Consider the following 24,441-nt stretch of genomic DNA (forward strand, 5'->3'; position numbering starts at 1 on the left):
CCATTTTGGAATAAGGCTGTAACATAACAAAATGTGTAAAAAGTGAAGCGCTGTGAATACTTTCTGCATTCACCGTACTTTAACAACAGCTCACTAAGATGGACGAGATATATAGTGTGAAAATGATGAAAGTTTAGTAATGACCTGTTTTCTGTAGAAGGTGATAACTGAGAACCAGCATTTTCAGGGAGGTGGGTAAAGGCAGCGGCTGGTCTCAGGGAGGCAGGTCATTAATGCATCAGCCGAAAGTTGCACAGTGCAAACCTTCTTCCATCAAAGTCATAGAAGCATATACCACCTTCAGAGTTGTCTGGGTGTCTTGGAGGCTAATTTACATCTTGAACAGTCATCGTTTATGACAATCAAAGTCTACAATATGGTTTGTATTTCTTAATGATTGGTGTAAAATGAAGTCAGATATACTCAGGGACTTGTAAGTGTTCATGTTTCGATCCTCCAACTTGTCTCAAGCAAACTGGCTGTAAAATTTGATTTCTATTTACAGAAATCCTTATATTTAATTTGTCCAATTACTTACGATCTCTGAAAATGTAGACTTTGTTTAGTTTTGACTCGGCTGCAGTAGTGTACAGAAAGCACCATTGTTGTACAAATACTTTTGAACCTGACTAAGAACTGTTTTATATTCACAATACTTTACTGAAAATTAAACCCGCTGTGTTCCACAAACCGTTGCCCTCATTCTTGCAGGGGATCCTTCTGAATTGGACAAAAGGTTTCAAAGCCAGCGACTGTGTAGGAAAAGATGTGGTTACGTTACTCAAAGACGCTGTCCACCGTAGAAAGGTTAGTTCACACTGACACTCACACAAAGCTACACATTTCCACGGACGTTTACAGTTCAACTTGGCTGTCTGTGTTAAACAGTTATAAACTGAGAAACACGTTTCTGGTCGCAGCAGGAGAATTGGGCACCACAGTCTTGTTTGAGGGCAGGCGCTAAAGGGGTAAAATATGACACCGTTTTTTTCTACATCCGGGGACAGCCCTTGTCTGTCCCCAGCAAATAACATGGTACTTTGTCTGAATTTTTGGTACTTTGTCTGAATTACACGGCAAACAAAATGAAAATGCAAAGAAAAAGTAATGTTGCAGTAGAAAGTGGAGATGTGCTGCGGTTTGTTTATGACCTGGAGCTTAAAGGTGTCGAGGCGAGAGAACACAGCTGCTCTGGCTCGATGTGTAGGCTAACACTTAGAGACACAACCTCTACCATTTGCCTCATCTTCCCTTCTCCACTGGGAACTGAAAAAAACACCCTGCAAACAGGCACGTCCGCTCGGTGGCAGTAAGTATGCGTTTAAGTTTACCGAGCCGGTATGCCATGTTCAAATCCTGTGATATCACGCAGGGGTTCAGTCGAGACTATGCTGCCCTGTTGGTGACTTTTGTAATGTGCTGCCCTCATGTGGTCAGTGTGTAATGGATTATTGTCAGTTGCATAAAGTCCAGTAGATTTTCTGTTTAACCAGTGTGCTCAAAGGTTCTTGTACTCAGATGTTTCCTGACAGAGCTGTTTTTACGAGACTTCAGCTTTATTTCTCATGTGAATTACCTTCAAAATGCACACACACATTCGATGTAACTGATATGTTAAGAAAAAAAAATGAGTGAATCCAGTATCTGAAGACCCCATGTGTTTGGTTCATGAAGACATCAGCAAATATTCATACTTTTCTGCGCCTGACAATGACGTGTTGCCTGATGAGGTGCTGATAAGGTCAACTCAGAGGAATAACAATCAGAGCATTGGGTGGTGACGGATTCCTGCAGGTCAGGTGGACTAGTGGTGAGACTGAAGAGCTGTGGGATGAACTCCTGTTACATCACATGTGGAGATGTTTGCAGGCTACATTGGAGCTTTTGAACCACAGAACTTTCTTGTGGGATATCAGACATTTTATGGAGGGTTTGAGGTGCATCATGGGTAGACTGCAGAATGTCATAATTCAGTAACTTATGTTGCATGAATGAATTTGCCGGTTGTCTTTCCCTGATCATCATTGTGAGCACTAGACTATATCTGTGGCTGCTTAGCACCAACATTTCTGTCATTTGCAGGTTCTGATAATTTTGCGTTGTTTTCTTTGTTGGTCTGTTTGTTTACAATTGGGGGTGAGGTGGAGTGTGATATCAGCAGACAGATTGGGACTGATTCCAAGCTGTAATGAATCATCACGGTGAAGAAATTGCTGTGGGAGAAGACAAAACTATTTATCCTCACCTATATTCATGGGCTTTGGGTAATGACCAAAAGACCAAGGTCATGGATACAAGTGGTGGAAATGAGATTTCTCCATCTGGTTTCTGGGGTTGCACTCTGAGACTGGGCGAGAAGCTGAAATACTCTGAGTAGAGACGCTACTTCTTCTCATTACAAAGAGCCAACCGAAGTGATTCGGGCATATGGTGAGGATGCCACTAGGCCAATCTTCCAAGTACGTCCAATGGCAGGAGGCTCTGGGGAAGACCCAAAACATGCTGGAGGGATTTCCCAGTTGGCTTGGGAACACCTCAGGGTCCCACAGGAAGAGTTAGAAGACCTGGCTGTAGTGTGGGACGAGCTGCTTGGTCTGCTGCTAGAATACTCTAAGCATTAAAAAATGAATGAATGAGTTAAGCAGATGACCATCACACTGAGGTCTACTTGAGGTTTCTTCCTGTTATTTTAAAAGGGAACAGAAACACCTACGGATTATTTATAGCATGAATACACACAAAAAATGCATTCTTTTGATAGTTCAAGAAACAATAAAGACCATAAAACATCTACAGAAACCGTGTTTCAGTCACTTTAGTTTAGACTTTGACATCGACCGGCTGCCGCCATTTATGCAGGTCAGACGGGTGACGTCACTGGTTGAGGAGAAGATGAGCCTTGTTCTGAGATTCCCTGCCAGAGGCACCAACAAAGAGGTTATATATGACTACTAGAGTCCACACTCCCAATGCTGCCCAATAAACGCCAACGTCCCTTCATGGACAACCAGGCAAAATATTAATCAAGTTCCCAGATGCTGATGCATTTTTAATGGGGATTTGTGACTGAACACTCTCAGAAAAACACTTATATATATATATATAATTTTTGTACAGTTATCCTTTACTGACCAAGTTTCATTCATGAAGTCAGTGGTGTGTGTGTGTACGTTGTCCGTGTCCTCGGACAACGCACAGGCAGGAAATGGACACCTTTTTGTCAACCAAATGTCATGGACAAAGTGACAAGAATAACCAAAACCGCTTACTTAAAGGAAATATTGTCTCCCTTGTGCCTCCGTTTGTGGCTTTGCCAGCATGCACAACATTCCACCTGTTTCTTGATGAGACTAATAAAACGTCACCGAGCGAGCTCAGTAAACTGGCTGGAATTAAAATGGCGAGCACGCCTCCTTGCCGGGACATGGCTCAGTGCAATTGCGGACTCTAGTTCTTGTATATGAAACCTCTTTGGGCACCAACAACATGGCTTCGAGATCAACAAGTGAAAGCACATCTTTGGAAATTTCTGATTTTGAGGAAGGTGTTTATGCAGCGATACATTGCTCGCCTTGTTTGATCTCGATTGCACTCGTCTCCAGCAGAGGAGACCCCAACCACTGATGTCAACCGGAAGTGCCCTCCACTGACTTCAGCCAAAGGCTATTTACATGGCAATTTAGCAGCAAAGTTGATTCAAATACACTCAACAAAAATATAAACGCAACACTTTTGGTTTTGCTCCCATTTTGTATGAGATGAACTCAAAGATCTAAAACTTTTTCCACATACACAATATCACCATTTCCCTCAAATATTGTTCACAAACCAGTCTAAATCTGTGATAGTGAGCACTTCTCCTTTGCTGAGATAATCCATCCCACCTCACAGGTGTGCCATGCCAAGATGCTGATTAGACACCATGATTAGTGCACAGGTGTGCCTTAGACAGGCCACTCTGAAAGGTGCAGTTTTGTTTTATTGGGGGGGGGGATACCAGTCAGTATGTGGTGTGACCAGCATTTGCCTCATGCAGTGCAACACATCTTCGCATAGAGTTGATCAGGTTGTGGCCTGTGGAATGTTGGTCCACTCCTCTTCAATGGCTGTGCGAAGTTGCTGGATATTGGCAGGAACTGGTACACGCCGTCGTATACGCCGGTCCAGAGCATCCCAAACATGCTCAATGGGTGACATGTCCAGTGAGTATGCCGGCCATGCAAGAACTGGGACATTTTCAGCTTCCAAGAATTGTGTACAGATCCTTGCAACATGGGGCTGTGCATTATCCTGCTGCAACATGAGGTGATGTTCTTGGATGGCACAACAGTGGGCCTCAGGATCTTGTCACGGTATCTCTGTGCATTCAAAATGCCATCAATAAAATGCACCTGTGTTCTTCGTCCATAACAGACGCCTGCCCATACCATAACCCCACCACCACCATGGTCCACTCGATCCACAACATTGACATCAGAAAACCGCTCACCCACACGTTGCCACACACGCTGTCTGCCATCTGCCCTGAACAGTGTGAACCGGGATTCATCTGTGAAGAGAACACCTCTCCAACGTGCCAAACGCCAGCGAATGTGAGCATTTGCCCTCTCAAGTCGGTTACGACGACGAACTGGAGTCAGGTCGAGACCCTGATGAGGACGACGAGCATGCTGATGAGCTTCCCTGAGACGGTTTCTGACAGTTTGTGCAGAAATTCTTTGGTTATGCAAACTGATTGTTTCAGCAGTGAGGTGGGATGGATTATCTTAGCAAAGGAGAAGTGCTCACTATCACAGATTTAGACTGATTTGTGAACAATATTTGAGGGAAATGGTGATATTGTGTATGTGGAAAAAGTTTTAGATCTTTGAGTTCATCTCATACAAAATGGGAGCAAAACCAGAAGTGTTGCGTTTATATTTTTGTTGAGTGTAATATTATCTGCACTACGCTCAAACATTCTGCAAGTATATGAATAACACTTAATTTTTACCAAAGAATGCACAAACAAATTCTCAAAAAATGTTTGTTCCCCTTTAAAAACTGTTGCCAGTGTGCTTGCTCATGGGCTGCGTAAGGTCTAGACTTTGCCCTTATGAAGCAACATATGCTGTGATTTGATGCTGTATAATTTAAATCAAGTTCAAGTTGAACATATCGTCTGAGGTTCAAAAACAACCCAGGTCACACGACTTCAGTCATCAAGGAAAGTATTATATATTAGAGAAGCTTGAATCTTTGACTGGACTGGGTTGCTTGACGAAAGGACGTTTCGCTTCAAATTGCAGAAGCTTCCACAGCTAAAATTCTTGCTCTGGTAGTCTGACTTCTGTCTTGACTCTTGTAGAGAAGAATAAACAGAAGCCACAAAAGCTGCAGTTTTAAACCTAACCAGACCCCTCCTACTGAGAGGCAGACTGCTATAGGCTAGTGACTAAAAATAGCTCTAATTAGCACCTATTGTGCTCTAGTTAGCACCCCCCTAATGACAGGGCAGCTGTCCCTCCTAATGATGGGACGGACGCCTCTCCTGCCGGCTCCCTTGACGACTCTCCTGATGACGTGAATGACTCATTACCATGAACAAAAGACTGAAACTGCTTTGACCTGAGTACCCCATTGTAAACGGGACAAAGCATGTCTCAGACTCCCTCCCCGGTTAAGGCTGGGTTTCAACTGTTTCACATAGAATGCCTCCTTGACCCCTCTCTCAAACCATTTCTTCTCTCTGGCTAAGATTTTTACTTCCTTGTCCTCAAACGTGTGGTTAGTGTCTTTAAGGTGGAGATGAACTGCAGACTGAGGTCCACTGGCGCCCTCTCTGCGGTGCTGGTATAGCTTTTTGTGTAAAGGTTGCTTAGTCTCACCTATGTAGTGTTCGTTACAGTTTTCCTGACATCTGATAGAATACACTACATTGCTCTGTTTGTAACTAGGGATCCTGTCCTTAGGGTGAACTAATTTCTGTCGCAAGGTGTTAACCGGTTTAAAGTAAACTGGGATTTTGTGTTGTCTGAAAGTAACAAAGTCCAGTTTTTAGACCAAAATGATCTCTGAGTTCACGTCTTTGGTTTCTCTGCTTCCAGGAGTTTGAGCTGAACTTTGTGGCAGTAGTTAATGACACAGTGGGAACTATGATGACATGTGGCTATGCAGACCCCAAATGTGAGGTGGGACTCATCGTAGGTAAGTTCCGTACCTCCCGATGCTCTGCAAATCTGCCTGTTCTACTGAGAAATTGTGTTTTTTGGAATGAAATTTGGTTTGTAGTGACGTTACAGTACTTTTCTTATGGTTCCGCTTGCAGGCACGGGCACAAATATCTGCTACATGGAGGAAGTGGAGAACATAGACCTGGTGGAAGGCTACGAAGGTCGCATGTGTGTCAACGTGGAGTGGGGAGCATTCGGCGAGCTCGGAGAACTGGACGAATTCTACACCCAATTTGATCTCACAGTGGACAATTGCTCAAATAACCCCGGCAAACAGAGGTAACTGAAGAGTGACCACTGAATGACTTCACTGGCACGACACAATTCTCGTGCTGCACCTCTGAATCCTTTTATTTGTTTATTTAGAATCTGCTGTACCTCTGAATCCTTTTATTTATTTAGAATCTGTGACACTTGTGTGGATATGGATTTAAAGGTGTTGTGAATGTGTTACACGTGAATACAGCAGCAACATCTATTTTCTGTGTAAAGATTTAGTGGCTTAATGGCACCATATGCAGAGAATGAAGCAACACTCCCTCTGTGCTCTGAGCTTTTACATTCTCAGTCTGGCCATGTGTGCGCATTTAATCAATCAATCAATTTTATTTATATAGCGCCAAATCACAACAAACAGTTGCCCCAAGGCGCTTTATATTGTAAGGCAAGGCCATACAATAATTACGTAAAAACCCCAATGGTCAAAACGACCCCCTGTGAGCAAGCACTTGGCGACAGTGGGAAGGAAAAACTACCTTTTAACAGGAAGAAACCTCCAGCAGAACCAGGCTCAGGGAGGGGCAGTCTTCTGCTGGGACTGGTTGGGGCTGAGGGAGAGAACCAGGAAAAAGACATGCTGTGGAGGGGAGCAGAGATCAATCACTAATGATTAAATGCAGAGTGGTGCATACAGAACAAAAACAGATAGAAACACTCAGTGCATCATGGGAACCCCCCAGCAGTCTAAGTCTATAGCAGCCTAACTAAGGGATGGTTCAGGGTCACCTGATCCAGCCCTAGCTATAAGCTTTAGCAAAAAGGAAAGTTTTAAGCCTAATCTTAAAAGTAGAGAGGGTGTCTGTCTCCCTGATCCGAATTGGGAGCTGGTTCCACAGGAGAGGAGCCTGAAAGCTGAAGGCTCTGCCTCCCATTCTACTCTTACAAACCCTAGGAACTACAAGTAAGCCTGCAGTCTGAGAGCGAAGCGCTCTATTGGGGTGATATGGTACTATGAGGTCCCTAAGATAAGAAGGGACCTGATTATTCAAAACCTTATAAGTAAGAAGAAGAATTTTAAATTCTATTCTAGAATTAACAGGAAGCCAATGAAGAGAGGCCAATATGGGTGAGATATGCTCTCTCCTTCTAGTCCCCGTCAGTACTCTAGCTGCAGCATTTTGAATTAACTGAAGGCTTTTCAGGGAACTTTTAGGACAACCTGATAATAATGAATTACAATAGTCCAGCCTAGAGGAAATAAATGCATGAATTAGTTTTAATATGCGCTTTGAATGACATATCCTGATCAAAAATGACTCCAAGATTTCTCACAGTATTACTAGAGGTCAGGGTAATGCCATCCAGAGTAAGGATCTGGTTAGACACCATGTTTCTAAGATTTGTGGGGGAAAGTACAATAACTTCAGTTTTATCTGAGTTTAAAAGCAGGAAATTAGAGGTCATCCATGTCCTTATGTCTGTAAGACAATCCTGCAGTTTAGCTAATTGGTGTGTGTCCTCTGGCTTCATGGATAGATAAAGCTGGGTATCATCTGCGTAACAATGAAAATTTAAGCAATGCCGTCTAATAATACTGCCTAAGGGAAGCATGTATAAAGTGAATAAAATTGGTCCTAGCACAGAACCTTGTGGAACTCCATAATTAACCTTAGTCTGTGAAGAAGACTCCCCATTTAAATGAACAAATTGTAATCTATTAGATAAATATGATTCAAACCACCGCAGTGCAGTGCCTTTAATACCTATGGCATGCTCTAATCTCTGTAATAAAATTTTATGGTCAACAGTATCAAAAGCAGCACTGAGGTCTAACAGAACAAGCACAGAGATGAGTCCACTGTCTGAGGCCATAAGAAGATCATTTGTAACCTTCACTAATGCTGTTTCTGTACTATGATGAATTCTAAAACCTGACTGAAACTCTTCAAATAGACCATTCCTCTGCAGATGATCAGTTAGCTGTTTTACAACTACCCTTTCAAGAATTTTTGAGAGAAAAGGAAGGTTGGAGATTGGCCTATAATTAGCTAAGATAGCTGGGTCAAGTGATGGCTTTTTAAGTAATGGTTTAATTACTGCCACCTTAAAAGCCTGTGGTACATAGCCAACTAATAAAGATAACTTGATCATATTTAAGATCGAAGCATTAAATAATGGTAGGGCTTCCTTGAGCAGCCTGGTAGGAATGGGGTCTAATAGACATGTTGATGGTTTGGATGAAGTAACTAATGAAAATAATTCACAGAACAATCGTAGAGAAAGAGTCTAACCAAATACCGGCATCACTGAAAGCAGCCAAAGATGACGATACGTCTTTGGGATGGTTGAGTCATTTTTTCTCTAATAGTTAAAATTTTATTAGCAAAGAAAGTCATGAAGTCATTACTAGTTAAAGTTAAAGGAATACTTGGCTCAATAGACCTCTGACTCTTTGTCAGCCTGGCTACAGTGCTGAAAAGAAACCTGGGGTTGTTCTTATTTTCTTCAATTAGTGATGAGTAGAAAGATGTCCTAGCTTTACGGAGGGCTTTTTTATAGAGCAACAGACTCTTTTCCAGGCTAAGTGAAGATCATCTAAATTAGTGAGACGCCATTTCCTCTCCAACTTACGGGTTATCTGCTTTAAGCTGCGAGTTTGTGAGTTATACCACAGACTCACGCACTTCTGATTTAAAGCTCTCTTTTTCAGAGGAGCTACAGCATCCAAAGTTGTCTTCAGTGAGGATGTAAAACTATTGACGAGATACTCTATCTCACTTACAGAGTTTAGGTAGCTACTCTGCACTGTGTTGGTATATGGCATTAGAGAACATAAAGAAGGAATCATATCCTTAAACCTAGTTACAGCGCTTTCTGAAAGACTTCTAGTGTAATGAAACTTATTCCCCACTGCTGGGTAGCATCTGTGTGGATGTTAAAATCGCCCACTATAATTATCTTATCTGAGCTAAGCACTAAGTCAGACAAAATTTCTGAAAATTCACAGAGAAACTCACAGTAACGACCAGGAGGACGATAGATAACAACAAATAAAACTGGTTTTTGGGACTTCCAATTTGGATGGACAAGACTAAGAGTCAAGCTTTCAAATGAATTAAAGCTCTGTCTGGGTTTTTGATTAATTAATAAGCTGGAATGGAAGATTGCTGCTAATCCTCGGCCCGTGCTACGAGCGTTCTGGCAGTTAGTGTGACTCGGGGGGTGTTGACTCATTTAAACTAACATATTCATCCTGCTGTAACCAGGTTTCTGTAAGGCAGAATAAATCAATATGTTGATCAATTATTATATCATTTACTAACAGGGACTTAGAAGAGAGAGACCTAATGTTTAATAGACCACATTTAACTGTTTTAGTCTGTGGTGCAGTTGAAGGTGCTATATTATTTTTTCTTTTTGAATTTTTATGCTTAAATAGATTTTTGCTGGTTATTGGTGGTCTGGGAGCAGGCACCGTCTCTACGGGGATGGGGTAATGAGGGGATGGCAGGGGGAGAGAAGCTGCAGAGAGGTGTGTAAGACTACAACTCTGCTTCCTGGTCCCAACCCTGGATAGTCACGGTTTGGAGGATTTAAGAAAATTGGCCAGATTTCTAGAAATGAGAGCTGCTCCATCCAAAGTGGGATGGATGCCGTCTCTCCTAACAAGACCAGGTTTTCCCCAGAAGCTTTGCCAATTATCTATGAAGCCCACCTCATTTTTTGGACACCACTCAGACAGCCAGCAATTCAAGGAGAACATGCGGCTAAACATGTCACTCCCGGTCTGATTGGGGAGGTTCCCAGAGAAAATTACAGAGTCAGACATTGTTTTTGCAAAGTTACACACCGATTTAATGTTAATTTTAGTGACCTCCGATTGGCGTAACCGGGTGTCATTACTGCCGACGTGAATTACAATCTTACCAAATTTACGCTTAGCCTTAGCCAGCAGTTTCAAATTTCCTTCAATGTCGCCTGCTCTGGCCCCCGGAAGACAGTTGACTATGGTTGCTGGTGTCGCTAACTTCACATTTTTCAAAACAGAGTCGCCAATAACCAGAGTTTGTTCCTTGGCGGGTGTGTCGCCGAGTGGGGAAAAACGGTTAGAAATGTGAACGGGTTGGCGGTGTACACGGGGCTTCTGTTTAGGGCTACGCTTCCTCCTCACAGTCACCCAGTCGGCCTGCTTTCCCGGCTGCTCGGGATCTGCCAGAGGGAAACTAACGGCAGCTAAGCTACCTTGGTCCGCACCGACTACAGGGGCCTGGCTAGCTGTAGAATTTTCCACGGTGCGGAGCCGAGTCTCCAATTCGCCCAGCCTGGCCTCCAAAGCTACGAATAAGCTACACTTATTACAAGTACCATTACTGCTAAAGTAGGCCGAGGAATAACTAAACATTTCACACCCAGAGCAGAAAAGTGCGGGAGAGACAGGAGAAGCCGCCATGCTAAACCGGCTAAGAGCTAGTAGCTGCGCTAAGCTAGTGTATTCCTAAAAACACACAAAGTGAATAATGTGTAAATAATTTAGAGGTGATTCAGCAGAGGGAGTGCTTTAGTTAAGGCACGTGAAGATTACACTGTGAAACAAATCGTTATCTAGGTAACTAGATCAATCTAACTGCACAGATTAAACAGCTAACAGATACAGCAAAACACCGCTGTGCTCCGGAACAGGAAGTGATACAATACCGCAGTGAGAGCCAACCACCAGTAGAGGCAAGCAAGAGCCAAAAAGCAAATCAATCTAATGCACGCGAGTCTTGTACTTTGAAACTGTTGCCCCTCCCCGTGTTTATAAAAATTGTCTAGACACACTATTTCCTGCTAAGGGTGAGTGCTTTTTATTTCCGTACATTTTGTTGTTTGCTGTTAACTGTTGTCATAGAAACAAATTCCGTGAGGACCACGTTTTCTTTTTTTTTATAAAGTACGGAGATGAGGAGCTCCATGAAGCATTTCTTGGCACTCTGTCAGCAGTTTTCTGCCAGGGAAAGAAAAAAAAAAGCACTGAACATGGAACATTACTCACTTCTCAGCACACAGATGATGAATTCTTGTTTTTTTTTTCGTTTGTTTTTTTAAAGATGGTCAACAGCGGTGACATGTCCAAAAGTCGCATATATAGGCTAAAAATGACTGACCAAGAACGTGGTTGTACTACAATCCACATATGCCTGTCTTCTTTTCCCACATTGAGAACTGTTGGACCCATTAAAAGGCTCCAACTACTAATCCTTCTGCTTAGGTGGTGTTGGGGGGGCAATGTAAGTGTCGAATGTCTGGGTGTGGAGGGAAGCTTAATTTACATTAAGTTTGCCCCAAGGGCGACATCAAGTGGTAGAAAAAAATCAATCATAGCACCTTTAAGATGAGCAGCGAGAGAGTGCAAGTTTCTGGGAGAGACAGTGCATGTGGCTTGGAGACCAGTGCACAGCAAATTTAGTGCTGCACTAAACTTACATAAACGGCTTTTGCAGCCGGAGAAAATGTCTTCATTTTTATCTTATCAGCTTAACCTGTGATTTCATCAAAATGTAGATATTTGTTAAAACAAAAACAAACAGAAAAATCTCAGAATTACAGAAATGTTAGGATTTAATATCAAAATGTTAGATAATATCTGTGCTTATTACTTATTCTATGTTGGTTATCAAGTGTCTGTGTTATGTGGAAGTTTCTGAGAGTTAAGTTTCACTTCCGTCATATGTCTAAGTTTCAGAAACATGGAGAGCGCCCCCTGATGGTGAGAACCAGTAACATTAGAAATGTGAGACTAAACCACACCTACTGTGATGCCCACAAGGTATAAAAAGTGTTGTATGAGTCATTTTACACAAGATGGACAGTCTGTGAGGGTCTCAGGCCTGGTTTCTAATGTGACCTTTAATAAACTCAAAATGAGGAAAATCATGGTTTGGTTCTTGGTAAGGGGCAGTAAATTACATAAAAGAACCGGGAGAAATTACAAAAATCATAACTACAGGAGTAGAAAAGTGATCATTTACATCCTCAGGCCCTGGCTCATCTTTGCTAACATGCTAGCAGTCCAGGACGTAGACTGCACCTCTGAACATGCAGCCCTCCCTCATTGTGTTGTAGTTGTGTTGGGATGAGACTATGTGCTAATTTCACATGTGAGTGGGTGTATTTGCTGCCAGCCCTACAAAACAGAAATATTTTAGGTTTCTGGCTAAAAACTGGAAGAAGTGACCCTGTGGTGAATGGAGGTGTGACCATCGCTCTGTGTGTTGTTTGTGGTAAGGTATGAGAAGATGATCAGCGGGATGTACCTGGGCGAGATCGTGAGGAACGTGCTGCTGGATTTCACAACCAAAGGTCTGCTGTACGGAGGCAAGCCGTCCGAGAGGCTCAAAACCCGAGGCATCTTTGAAACGAAGTTCCTTTCACAGATTGAAACGTGAGTTTTTACTCCAGCACACATCAGACCGGTCGGGTCCACAAGTATTTGAATTGTGAGTTGTTGGGGTTCTTTTTGTTTATTTATTTATTTATGTTGCCTCTGTGAACCACCTCAGTGGAAGTGAAATGAAACCATTAAAATGTGCTTGTAGTGTAGACTTTTAATTTAAATTCAAGAAGTTTTCAAAAATCCAGCATTATAAGTAGCTGGATGAACTAAATGTGAAGATGATCACTTTGACAGCCATTGCCACAAGAACGTTTCATTTTGTGATACAAGCACCAAATTTGACACAATGGTACTTCATGGTATACTTAAAAAAAAAAAAAAAAAAAAAAACATTCAGTTAGATACTCACCCCCACGCCTACCCCTTTAAAACAAGGGGTAAGATGAAGGGGTATGCCTCTAGCCCTGTGAATTGAGACACCCCTCCGCCTTAGGAGAAATAAAAACTGCCCATGTCAAACTGCCGTCTTCACTGTTTGTTAACATGGCAACCGAAATGCAACTTGTTGCAGTCGCTTGTTTGCTCTTTTTATTTTCTCACCTTTCTGTGTAAATGCAAAGAAATAGAAGAAGTCGCAGATTTCTGTGACGCATCGCAATCATGTCATGTTAATTAATTTGTAATTTATAATAATAATAATAATAATAAATAGTATTCATAATTAATTCATTAAAACTAATAATAATTAATCAATAATAGTAATTGATATTGTTTAATCAATTGATTTAGTTATTAATGAATTAGTAATTAAAATAAACACTTGAAATATATCAGTCTGTGTGCAATGAATGTATACAAGTTTCAGTTTTTGAATGGAATTACTGAAATAAATCAACTTTTTCATGATATTCTAATTATATGACCAGCACCTGTATGTATGTTATGGGCTGCATCTAGTTCTGTTAACCTTATATTTCTTTTTAAATTCTCCCATTTTTTGCATCCAGCCCTAATTCCTTTAGAAATTTCTTTGACAAATAATATCAGTCTATTAGGACGTCAGGTTATGTTACACATATACATGTGTCTATATTATATTATGTATTTTCCAACTTATTCCCATTGATGAAACTTTTCATTTTCTGCCTGAAAGCTTATTAGATGAGTGTGTTCAGGGCTCCCTGTTTGTTTACAAAATACACACACGTTACAGACCTTGAAATCCAACAGCAGGGATCGTTATTATCCAAAAAGTTATGAACATACAACTTAACGTGCTTATCCTTTATCATGATTTTCTCCATTGTGAGATATAAGTGTCTTATCGTAGCGTTCGTGTGTATGTGCATTATAACACCTCAGCGCACGAGCGAAGTTACGATATTCTTCAGAACAACAATATACACAACATGCATCCAGCAGCATACACGTTGCTGTCATAGACAACTGCCTGTAAAGTTTTTTGGCAAGTTATAACTTTCTAAACAGCATAATTTGTAATGAAAGCCGCTTCATTTGTGTGGCTCTTTCGGGGCCGTTTGTTTTTCGGAGACAGCAGTAAGCTCCTCCTACCCCTCCAAACGGAGTGTGCGTCCATATTCACTCCAAACAGAGGGTTTGTAGCCCTTTGCCTTCCCCTCCACCTCACTCCAAAAAGAGAATTGAGACACACCTCTGTCTCTCGTGCCTGCGCAAAACGGAGGGGGAAGGGGAAGGGCCAAGGGGTAGAATTGAGATTCACCCTTAGATTTTCAAGATGGCAGTCGTTTTGTTTGTTTTTTCTCCCAAGATGGTATCTGGAAATATGCATTTTAGACACATATTTGCACAATCCTGGTTTATTTCACTTTTGTACCGTGTACCAGGCAGGATTTGAAATGAACTTCAGACAATATTTTTGTGCTTTTTGAATGGATTGTATGTGTTTTTAATACATGTACATGCATGCTGCAGATCATGTATCAGGGTTTTGTAGTACTTTTGCTTATAAGTCAGTTATGTCCTTTGGATGAACTTTAGTCCTCACTGCTTACTGATGGGTCCAAATAGATTCTTATCAGTACTGAGCACGTTAATTAAAAAAAAAAAAATTGGGTATAGTTACTTGTTACTTCTCCCAAAAAGTAACAGCATTATGAAAGTAATTAGTTACTAGGGAAACTAACTATTGCGTTACTTTTTTAAAAACAAAAGTCAGATTTGTCAGTGAATTTGGATCCCCCCCACCACCACCTCATGAGCTTTGAATTCAATTGTATGTTTAATTATTTATAATGCAACTGAATATTAAATATATTTAATGAATTAAATGAACACTTAATAGAATAAATTATTAACCAAAAACATTATACACTAATCTAGCAGCCAATCCATCGGTGTCCTGCTGAGAACCATGGCCTCAGATTTAGAGGTGCTGATCCTCATCCCAGCCGCTTCACACTCAGCTGTGAACCGACCCAGTGAGTGTTGGTCACAAGCTGATGAAGACAACAGGACCACATCATCTGCAAAGAGCAGTGATGAGACCCTGAGCCCACCAAACTGAAGACCCTCGTCCCCCTGACTATGCCATGATCTCAGGATTGGTGACAAGGTGCAGCCCTGGTGGAGGTGAATCTCCACTAGAAATGAGTCTGACTTACTGCCAAGGACCCAAATACAGCTTTTGCTTTGTGAGTACAGGGATTGGATGGCCGTGAGAAGGGACCCCCCTCACCCCATACTCCCACAACACCCCCCAATCTCCCGGGGTACCCGATCATGCAGTTCGTCTGGAAAGTATTTGCAGCACCTCTGTTGTGATTTGGCACTATATAAATGAAAATAAATTGAAATTAAATGTTTAATGAATTAAATTGACACTTAACAGAGTAAATTAAGAGTAAAATTGTACACTAATCTCACTATTTTAATGTTGCTGTGGGACAGTGTGAAACAAGACACCCATCAAATTTAATGTAGATATTATCATTACTGTGTTTATATAGTAGAACCATCAAACACAATATTTTCAAACTTTTGACGTTTATTTTAACGGCATTGTTCCTATCAGTGCTCCTTATCTACGGCAGTGGCCACGTCCCAGTAAACTGGGTGCTGGTAGCACACAGAGAGACTCTGTCATGGAGTTTGCTTTGTTCCCATATTGAACAGATGAAACAATGACATCAACATTACCCCCCCCCCCCAAATAAAATTTAATTTCATGTGGCTAATGGCTTTTGAGAAGACAAGTACTTCTGATGTTTTTCTACCATATTTGACAATCATACGAGGTCTGTCAAAGTATAGGTCCTTTTTATTTTTTTCAAAAACTATATCGATTTCATTCATATGTTTTTACGTCAGACATGCTTGAACCCTCGTGCGCATGCGTGAGTTTTTCCACGCCTGTCGGTGACGTCATTCGCCTGTGAGCACTCCTTGTGGGAGGAGTCGTCCAGCCCCTCGTGGGAATTCCTTTGAGAAGTTGCTGAGAGACTGGCGCTTTGTTTGATCAAAATTTTTTCTAAACCTGTGAGACACATTGAAGTGGACACCGTTCGAAAAATTAAGCTGGTTTTCGGTGAAAATTTTAACAGCTGATGAGAGATTTTGAGGTGATACTGTCGCTTTAAGGACTTCACACGGTGCGAGACGTCGCGCAGCGCTCTCAGGCACCGTCGTCAGCCTGTTTCAAGCTGAAAACCTCCACATTTCAGGCTCTATTGATCCAGGACGTCGTGAGAGAACAGATAAGTTTCAGAAGAAGTCGGTTTCAGCATTTTATCCGGATATTCCACTGTTAAAGGAGATTTTTTTAATGAAAGACGTGCGGGCAGATTGCAGTGTCGGCTCGCAGCCGCCGCGACGCTCCGCCACAGGAAAAACACCTCCGTTGGAAGCCTTAAGGACAAGTTGGAACATCTCCAGCTGATAAACAATTTCTCATATACTCACTCCACTGAAAGCCATCAAAAGCCGCCTGGATTTTACAAATGGTTATCAACACGGAGGTGTTTTTCCTGTGCCGCCGCACTGCGCCGGCTGCGTCCCGACGCGCGGACCCGTCCGCACGTCTTTCATTAAAAAAATCTCCTTTAACAGTGGAATATCCGGATTAAATGCTGAAATCGACTTCTTCTGAAACTTCTCTGTTCTCTCACGACGTCCTGGATCAATAGAGCCTGAAATGTGGAGGTTTTCAGCTTGAAACAGGCTGACGACGGCGCCTGGGAGTGCTGCACAACGTCTCGCTCCGTGGGAAGTCCTTAAAGCGACAGTATCACCTCAAAATCTCTCATCAGCCGTTAAAATTTTCACCGAAAACCAGCTTAATTTTTCGAACCGTGTCCACTTCGATGTGTCTCACAGGTTTAGAAAAAATTTTGATCAAACAAAGCGCCAGTCTCTCAGCAACTTCTCAGACAAAGGAATTCCGACGAGGGCTGGACGACTCCTCCCACAAGGAGTGCTCACAGGTGAATGACGTCACCGACAGGCGTGGAAAAACTCACGCATGCGCACGAGGGTTCAAGCATGTCTGACATAAAACATATGAATGAAATCCATATAGTTTTTGAAAAAAATAAAAAGGACCTATACTTTATTGACAGACCTCGTATCATCAACTGCAGGATTCTTTCACTCATCTGCTGCACGGTGAGTTCGGGGATGGATACATAAACACTCCAAGTCGCTGAATATGTCCCAGATTTCATTTACATCAGTTATTAAGAAACACAAATGGCACAATACTGCATGGGTATATGACTTGAGCAGGGACACTGTGACTGTGTAGAGAGACGTGAGGGAAGCCACCAAGACCCCAAAAACAACTTCTGTGGCTGTGATTGGACAAACTGAGCACAGTACATCACCAGTTATTCACCTCCATGCTGGAACAGAGCAAGACTTTCTTCAACAGAAGACAGGAAGCTTCTGCTTCAGTTTTCCAGAAAGGAACATGGGAGATCTCAGTCCAGATTTGATCAGTTTTCTTGTATTGCTTAAAGAATGTTACTTATTTTTAAAAAATTATCAAGCAAATATAATTTCTTCAATTTCAATTTATTTTAATTTATACGAGGTCTGTTAGAAAAGTATCCGACCTTTTTATTTTTTTCTAAAACCTAATGGATTTGAATCACGTGTGCTTGCATGAGCCAACCTTGAACCTTCATGCGCATGCGTGAATTTTTTCACGCCTGTCGGTTGCGTCATTTGCTTGTAAGCAGCCTTTGTGTGAGGATGGGTGGAGTCTCTTGTCATCTTTTCTTTGCAGGGAAAATGGCGGAACGACTGGAGCAGCACGACTGCATCAAATTTTGCCAGAAACTGGGCGACAGCCAAGTGGAAACCATTCGGATTATTCAGACAGCTTTCGGTGATGATCTTATGGGCATCACACAGATTAAGGAGCGGTACAACTGGTTTAAAGGCGGCCCCACAACGGTGAAGAGCGAGCCGCGCTCCGGGCGGCCATCAACATGCTGAAATGACCAGATCATTTCCAAAGTGAACGCTGTGGTGATGTGGGACCGTCGTGTGACTATCCGAGAAATTGCGGAAGAGGTGAACATCAGCACTTTTTCGGCACATTCCGCTGTGACAGAAGAGTTGGCCATGAAAAGAGTTGCAGCGAAATTCATTGGCACGAAGCTGATGGTGCAGCAAAAGCGCCTTCGTGTTGAAGCCTCACAGGACATGTGGCATGCCCAGCTCTTCCACAATTTCTCGGATAATCACGACTGAAAAGCCACCGAAAGCCGTCTGAATCTTCTGAATGGTGGAATGGTCACTTTGGAAATGATCTGGTCATTTCAGCATGTTGATGGCCGACCAGAGCATGGCTCGCTCTCCACCGTTGTGCGGCCGCCTTTAAACCGGTTGTACCGCTCCTTAATCTGTGTGATGCCTATAGGATCGTCACCGAAAGCCGTCTGAATAATCCAAATGGTTTCCACCTGGCTGTCACCCAGTTTCTGGCAAAATTTGATGCAGTCGCGCTGCTCCAGTCGTTCCGCCATTTCCTTGCAAAGAAAAAACGCAGAGAGACTCCACCCATCCTCACACAAAGGCTGCTTACAAGCAAATGACGCAATCGACAGGCCTGAAAAAATTCACGCATGTGCATGAAGGTTCAAGGTTGGCTCATGCAAGCACACGTGATTCAAATCCACAAGGTTTTTGAAAAAACAAAAAGGTTGGATACTTTCTAACAGACCTCATATAGCACCAAATCACAACAGAGTTGCCTCAAGGTGCTTCACACAAGTAAGGTCTAACCTTACTAACCCCCAGAGCAACAGTGGTAAAGAAAAACTCCCTCTGAGGAAGTAACCTCAAGCAGACCAGACTCAAAGGGGTGACCCTCTGCTTGAGCCATGATACAGACTTAAATTACAGAACAATTCACAAAACGAATATACAGGAAATGCTGTGGGTGAGGAGGGTCTCCAGCACAAATACAACTCCCATCTCAAAACCCTCTATTTGGGCCATGATACAGACACAAATTACAGAACAATTCACAAAAGGAATATACAGGAAAAGCTGTTGGTGCACAGGACAGGAGGGTTTCCAGCACAATTACCACACCCATCTCTGGATGGAGCTGCACCTTAAACAGAGAGAAAAAACAGAATCAGGCATCAGAAAGACGGACAATAAATACTGTATAATTTGTCAGCATTAAACAACAAGAAGAAACAAATACTAAGGTGATCGCCGGCCACTAGCCCTAAGCTTCACTAAAGACCCAGAATTTAGGTAAAGTTGAGGCTGTGGCCCGCTCTGTTTCCTAATAAAATGACAAGAGTAAAAAGTGTAAAACAAAACTGTACCAGTATGCTAGCCATACAAAAGGGAAAATAAGTGCGTCTTAAGTCTGGACTTGAAAGTCTCCACAGAATCTGACTATTTTATTGACGCAGGGAGATCATTCCACAGAACAAGGGCACGAGAAGAGGGGACACAAAGTATTCCTGCTCCGTGAGAACGCAAAGTCCAGGCCGGTACGTAAGGTTTAATTAGGTCGGCTAGGTAGGGAGGTGCCAGTCCGATAGCAATTTTATAGACTAGTAGCACAACCACCAGCAGCCATAGACAGGATGAGATGAATCTTCGCTATATTTCGCAGGTGGAAAAAGCAGTCTTCATAATATTTCTAATGTGGAGGTCAAAGGACAATGTAGGATCAAAAATTACCCCAAGGTTCCTCACTTTGTCAGTGTGATGTATGACACACGAGCCTAGGTTAAGCGTTAGCTGGTTAAATTGATGCCATTGTCTCACTGGACCAAGAACCATCATTTCAGTCTTATTTAGAGTTTAAAAGTAGGAAGTTTCTAGACATCCAACTTCTCACTGGTCCAAGGCAATCTTCTAAGGATTTTATGTAAACGAGATTACCAGCAGTTATTGGCATATATAACTATCATCAGCATAGCAGAGAAAGGTAATTCCAAAATGCCACAATATGTGCCTAAGGGGTGCTATACAACCCCTGGCAAAAATTATGGAATCACCGGCCTTGGAGGATGTTCATTCAGTTGTTTAATTTTGTAGAAGGAAGCAGAGGGGAAAACAATATGGAATCACTCAATTCTGAGGAAAAAATTATGGAATCATGAAAAACAAAAGAACGCTCCAACACATCACTAGTATTTTGTTGCACCACCTCTGGCTTTTATAACAGCTTGCAGTCTCTGAGGCATGGACTTAATGAGTGACAAACAGTACTCTTCATCAATCTGGCTCCAACTTTCTCTGATTGCTGTTGCCAGATCAGCTTTGCAGGTTGGAGCCTTGTCATGGACCATTTTCTTCAACTTCCAAAGATTTTCTATTGGATTAAGATCCGAACTATTTGCAGGCCATGACATTGACCCTATGTGTCTTTTTGTAAGCAATGTTTTCACAGTTTTTGCTCTATGGCAAGATGCATTATCATCCTGAAAAATGATTTCATCATCCCCAAACATCCTTTCAATTGATGAGATAAGAAAAGTGTCCAAAATATCAATGTAAACTTGTGCATTTATTGATGATGTAATGACAGCCATCTCCCCAGTGCCTTTACCTGACATGCAGCCCCATATCATCAATGACTGTGGAAATTTACATGTTCTCTTCAGGCAGTCATCTTGATAAATCTCATTGGAACGGCACCAAACAAAAGTTCCAGCATCATCACCTTGCCCAATGCAGATTCGAGATTCATCACTGAATATGACTTTCATCCAGTCATCCACAGTCCATGATTGCTTTTCCTTAGCCTGTTATAACCTTGTTTTTTTCTGTTTAGGTGTTAAAGATGGCTTTCATTTAGCTTTTCTGTATGTAAATCCCATTTCCTTTAGGTGGTTTCTTACAGTTCAGTCACAGACATCGACTCCAGTTTCCTCCCATTCGTTCCTCATTTGTTTTGTTGTGCATTTTCGATTTTTGAGACATATTGCTTTGTTTTCTGTCTTGACGCTTTGATCTCTTCCTTGGTCTACCAGTATGTTTGCCTTTAACAACCTTCCCATGTTGCTTGTATTTGGTCCAGAGTTTAGACACAGCTGACTGTGAAAAAACATCTTTTGCAACATTGCGTGATGATTTACCCTCTTTTAAGAGTTTGATAATCCTCTCCTTTGTTTCAATTGACATCTCTCGTGTTGGAGCCATGATTCATGTCAGTCCACTTGGTGCAACAGCTCTCCAAGGTGTGATCACTCCTTTTTAAATGCAGACTAATGAGCAGATCTGATTTGATGCAGGTGTTAGTTTTGGGAATGAAAATTTACAGGGTGATTCCATAATTTATTCCTCAGAATTGAGTGAGTCCATTTTTTTCCCCTCTGCTTGGTCTAAAAAAGTAACCGTTACTGACTGCCACAATTTTTTTTTCCTGATTTCTTATAGTGTTTCTTAAAGCCAGAAAGTTGCCATTTGAAATGACTTTAGTTTTGTGTCATGTCTGTGATCTGCTTTTTTCTACATAATTAAACAACTGAATGAACATCCTCAGAGGCCGGTGATTCCATAATTTTTGCCAGGGGTTGTATGATGTCAGCCATGCAAGGGCACTCCCAGTAATCCCAAAATGATTTTCCAGCCTATCAAGTAGAATATGATGATCCACTGTATGTCATCCACTGTGTATCAAATGCAGCACTGAGATCTTACTGCACCATTGCAAATAGATCATTCACCACTTTAGTGAGAGCCGTCTCTGTGAAATTATATTTTCTAAAAGCAGACTGCAGTGGCTCAAAGAGATTATTCTCAGTAAGATAGTCCACAAGCTGCCGTGACACCCCTTTTTTTCCAGAATTTTAGAACAAAATGATAGATTTGATATCAGCCAATCATTTCTCAATACACTAGGGTCAAGATTAGGTTTCTTAAGTAATGGTTTAATCACTGCAGATTTGAAACATTTAGGAACAGATCCAGAAGCACAGTCAGCCCAAGAGTGGGCCACAGGTCTTTAAACAGTTTTGTTGGTATAGGATCAGATAAACAGGTTGGCCTTTTTGTTAACGTTACGAGTTTCGTCAACATGCCCAGTGATGTTGGGTTTGCACCCTGTTTTTAAAGAAATGAGAGGCACAATCACTGAAAAGAAACCAGTCAGAGAGAGACAAATATATATATATATATTTTTTGCTCTGCGCAGAGGAGGAGAACAATGAAGCAGCTTGTAAGTGCTCAGCCACAAAGCTCTCCTAAAAATCTCCTCCTCTGGCCCAGCCTTTTATTTAGTTCATCAACATGAGAAAAAACAAACAAGGACAGTCGGGAGAGGTTACACATGAGTCATGTCTACAAGAGGGTGATAGCAAAGATAGGTAACGGCTGAAACCTTCCATTCCTGCAACATGAGCCTTGTGGCTCGTCAAAGCAGGATAAGGCAAAATGAAAAATAGTTTGCTCAATCATGAAGAATGCAGACAACAAGTCTTTCTTTCTAAATCCTCCTCTTCTCACAAAGAGGAAAAATAATAAGCATAAACTATAAGAAAATAAATAATAATAATATAAGCATAAACTAAAGAAAATAAATGATAATAAGAGCATGAACTATATAAAATCCTTGACAGATACTATCAAATTCTGTAAATCTAGGTAATACCTCAGTAATGGCGCCCACCTCAATAGCAAGACGTAGTGGCTGGGATATGTTTAACCTAATGTTTTCAGTTTTCTTCTTAAAGTAATCCACGAAATCTTGTGCTGTAAAAGGAGAGCAAAGTACTGGTGGTTGTCCATGAATAAGTGTTGCCACCGTGTCGAACAAGAACTTTGAGTTATGCTTGTTTTTGTTGATCAAATCAGAGTAGTAGGTCCGCTTTGTAGCCAGTAATGCATGCTTATAGTCTAAGATAGCATCACGCCATGCAAGGTGGAATACTTCTAATTTTGAAAGACACATTTCTGTTCTAGACCTCTTTCCTTATGCTTGAGGTCACGCAGGTAATCACTGAACCAAGGTAACTGTGTTTTGGGGAGCGCGGTTTTAACACCGGTGGCGCAATCATGTCAGTTGTAGTTTTGAGCACTGAGTTTAAACTATCCACAAGTCTGTCTACTGACTGGGTATTTGCCAGATGTGAAGCTAAGACATCAGGCAGTTTAGCTTCAAATTCAGTCTTAGTTGAGGAGTTGATGCATCGCCGTAGTGATAAATAAGGTTATTGCTCCACTAACCACACCAGTGAAACTGTAAACTTAATAATTGAGTGATCAGACACCACTGATGTAAGAGGCATGATGTCAATATTCGTGACAGCAATACCACGTGCGAGAACCAAATCCAGGGTATTTCCACTAATGGATGATTCTTTAACTATGGGCACTATTGGCCTTGTAAATGTAATTTCCACCACACCATTGCCTTAGAATATAAAGCGCCTTGGGGCAACTGTTTGTTGTGATTTGGCGCTATATACATGTGCTCTGATGTCACTGTTTATCTCCATAGAAACTACCCAAACAATCTTTCATACAAACTGTTTAAAGGGACATTACAGTGTTGTGGTGGAAATTACGGCAATAGTGTGGGACAACTACATTTTTAAAAAAATCACAACAGTTGTATGACATTGAATACCCCAATTATGTTTTGATTATTTTACTGATATTTTATTCAGAGATATTTTAAAACATTAGAAAAAACATTTTTTTTACCATTCATTTTTATCATTGAAGATCAAAAGTCTGGGTGTGGGACAAGCACAAAACGGCAATATTTGCATATAATGATGCTGAAAAAAGGTGAAAAAGTCATCATAGACTACTAGAACGAATTTCTTAAAACACTTTCATTGTAAAGATAACTATAAAAGTGTGCAATTTCCCCTTTTTTTTCTGTTTTTCATACAATATGATCAAAGGACATAATAAGTGCCCATAGTCTAAGAATCACCCTAATGTGTGTCGAGTCCCGAATGCATTGCCGAAATCCTAATGCATCCACAATTTCCATAAATGACACTCCTGATAGCCTCGCTCCTCGTCCCCTCCCTTCCCAGTCCTGAGATGTTGACTGTGGGACCTTGAGACTCTGGTGGACTGATTCAGGACTGGGATCCCCCCCAGGATGGACAGATAAGGCCTGTCGATGGCGCCTCACGTCCGGCCTTCCGGGTTGTCTGTCTGGAC

At 41.7% G+C, this 24,441-nt stretch overlaps 1 protein-coding gene across 3 annotated transcripts in view; it reads left to right on the plus strand.

The window, feature by feature from the left end:
- hk2 (hexokinase 2) overlaps window positions 1–24,441 on the plus strand; it is a 53,178-nt gene that overhangs the window by 22,148 nt on the left and 6,589 nt on the right. For all 3 annotated transcript variants that reach the window (XM_034171242.1, XM_034171243.1, XM_034171244.1), the window contains 4 exons: window positions 712–807; window positions 6,087–6,186; window positions 6,308–6,491; window positions 12,700–12,855. In XM_034171242.1, the coding sequence (XP_034027133.1) occupies window positions 712–807; window positions 6,087–6,186; window positions 6,308–6,491; window positions 12,700–12,855 (536 nt within the window). The remainder of the gene's footprint in view (window positions 1–711; window positions 808–6,086; window positions 6,187–6,307; window positions 6,492–12,699; window positions 12,856–24,441) is intronic.

Source organism: Thalassophryne amazonica, chromosome 5 (genome assembly GCF_902500255.1).
Source record: "Thalassophryne amazonica chromosome 5, fThaAma1.1, whole genome shotgun sequence".
In the NCBI taxonomy this organism is placed as follows: Eukaryota; Metazoa; Chordata; class Actinopteri; order Batrachoidiformes; family Batrachoididae; genus Thalassophryne; species Thalassophryne amazonica.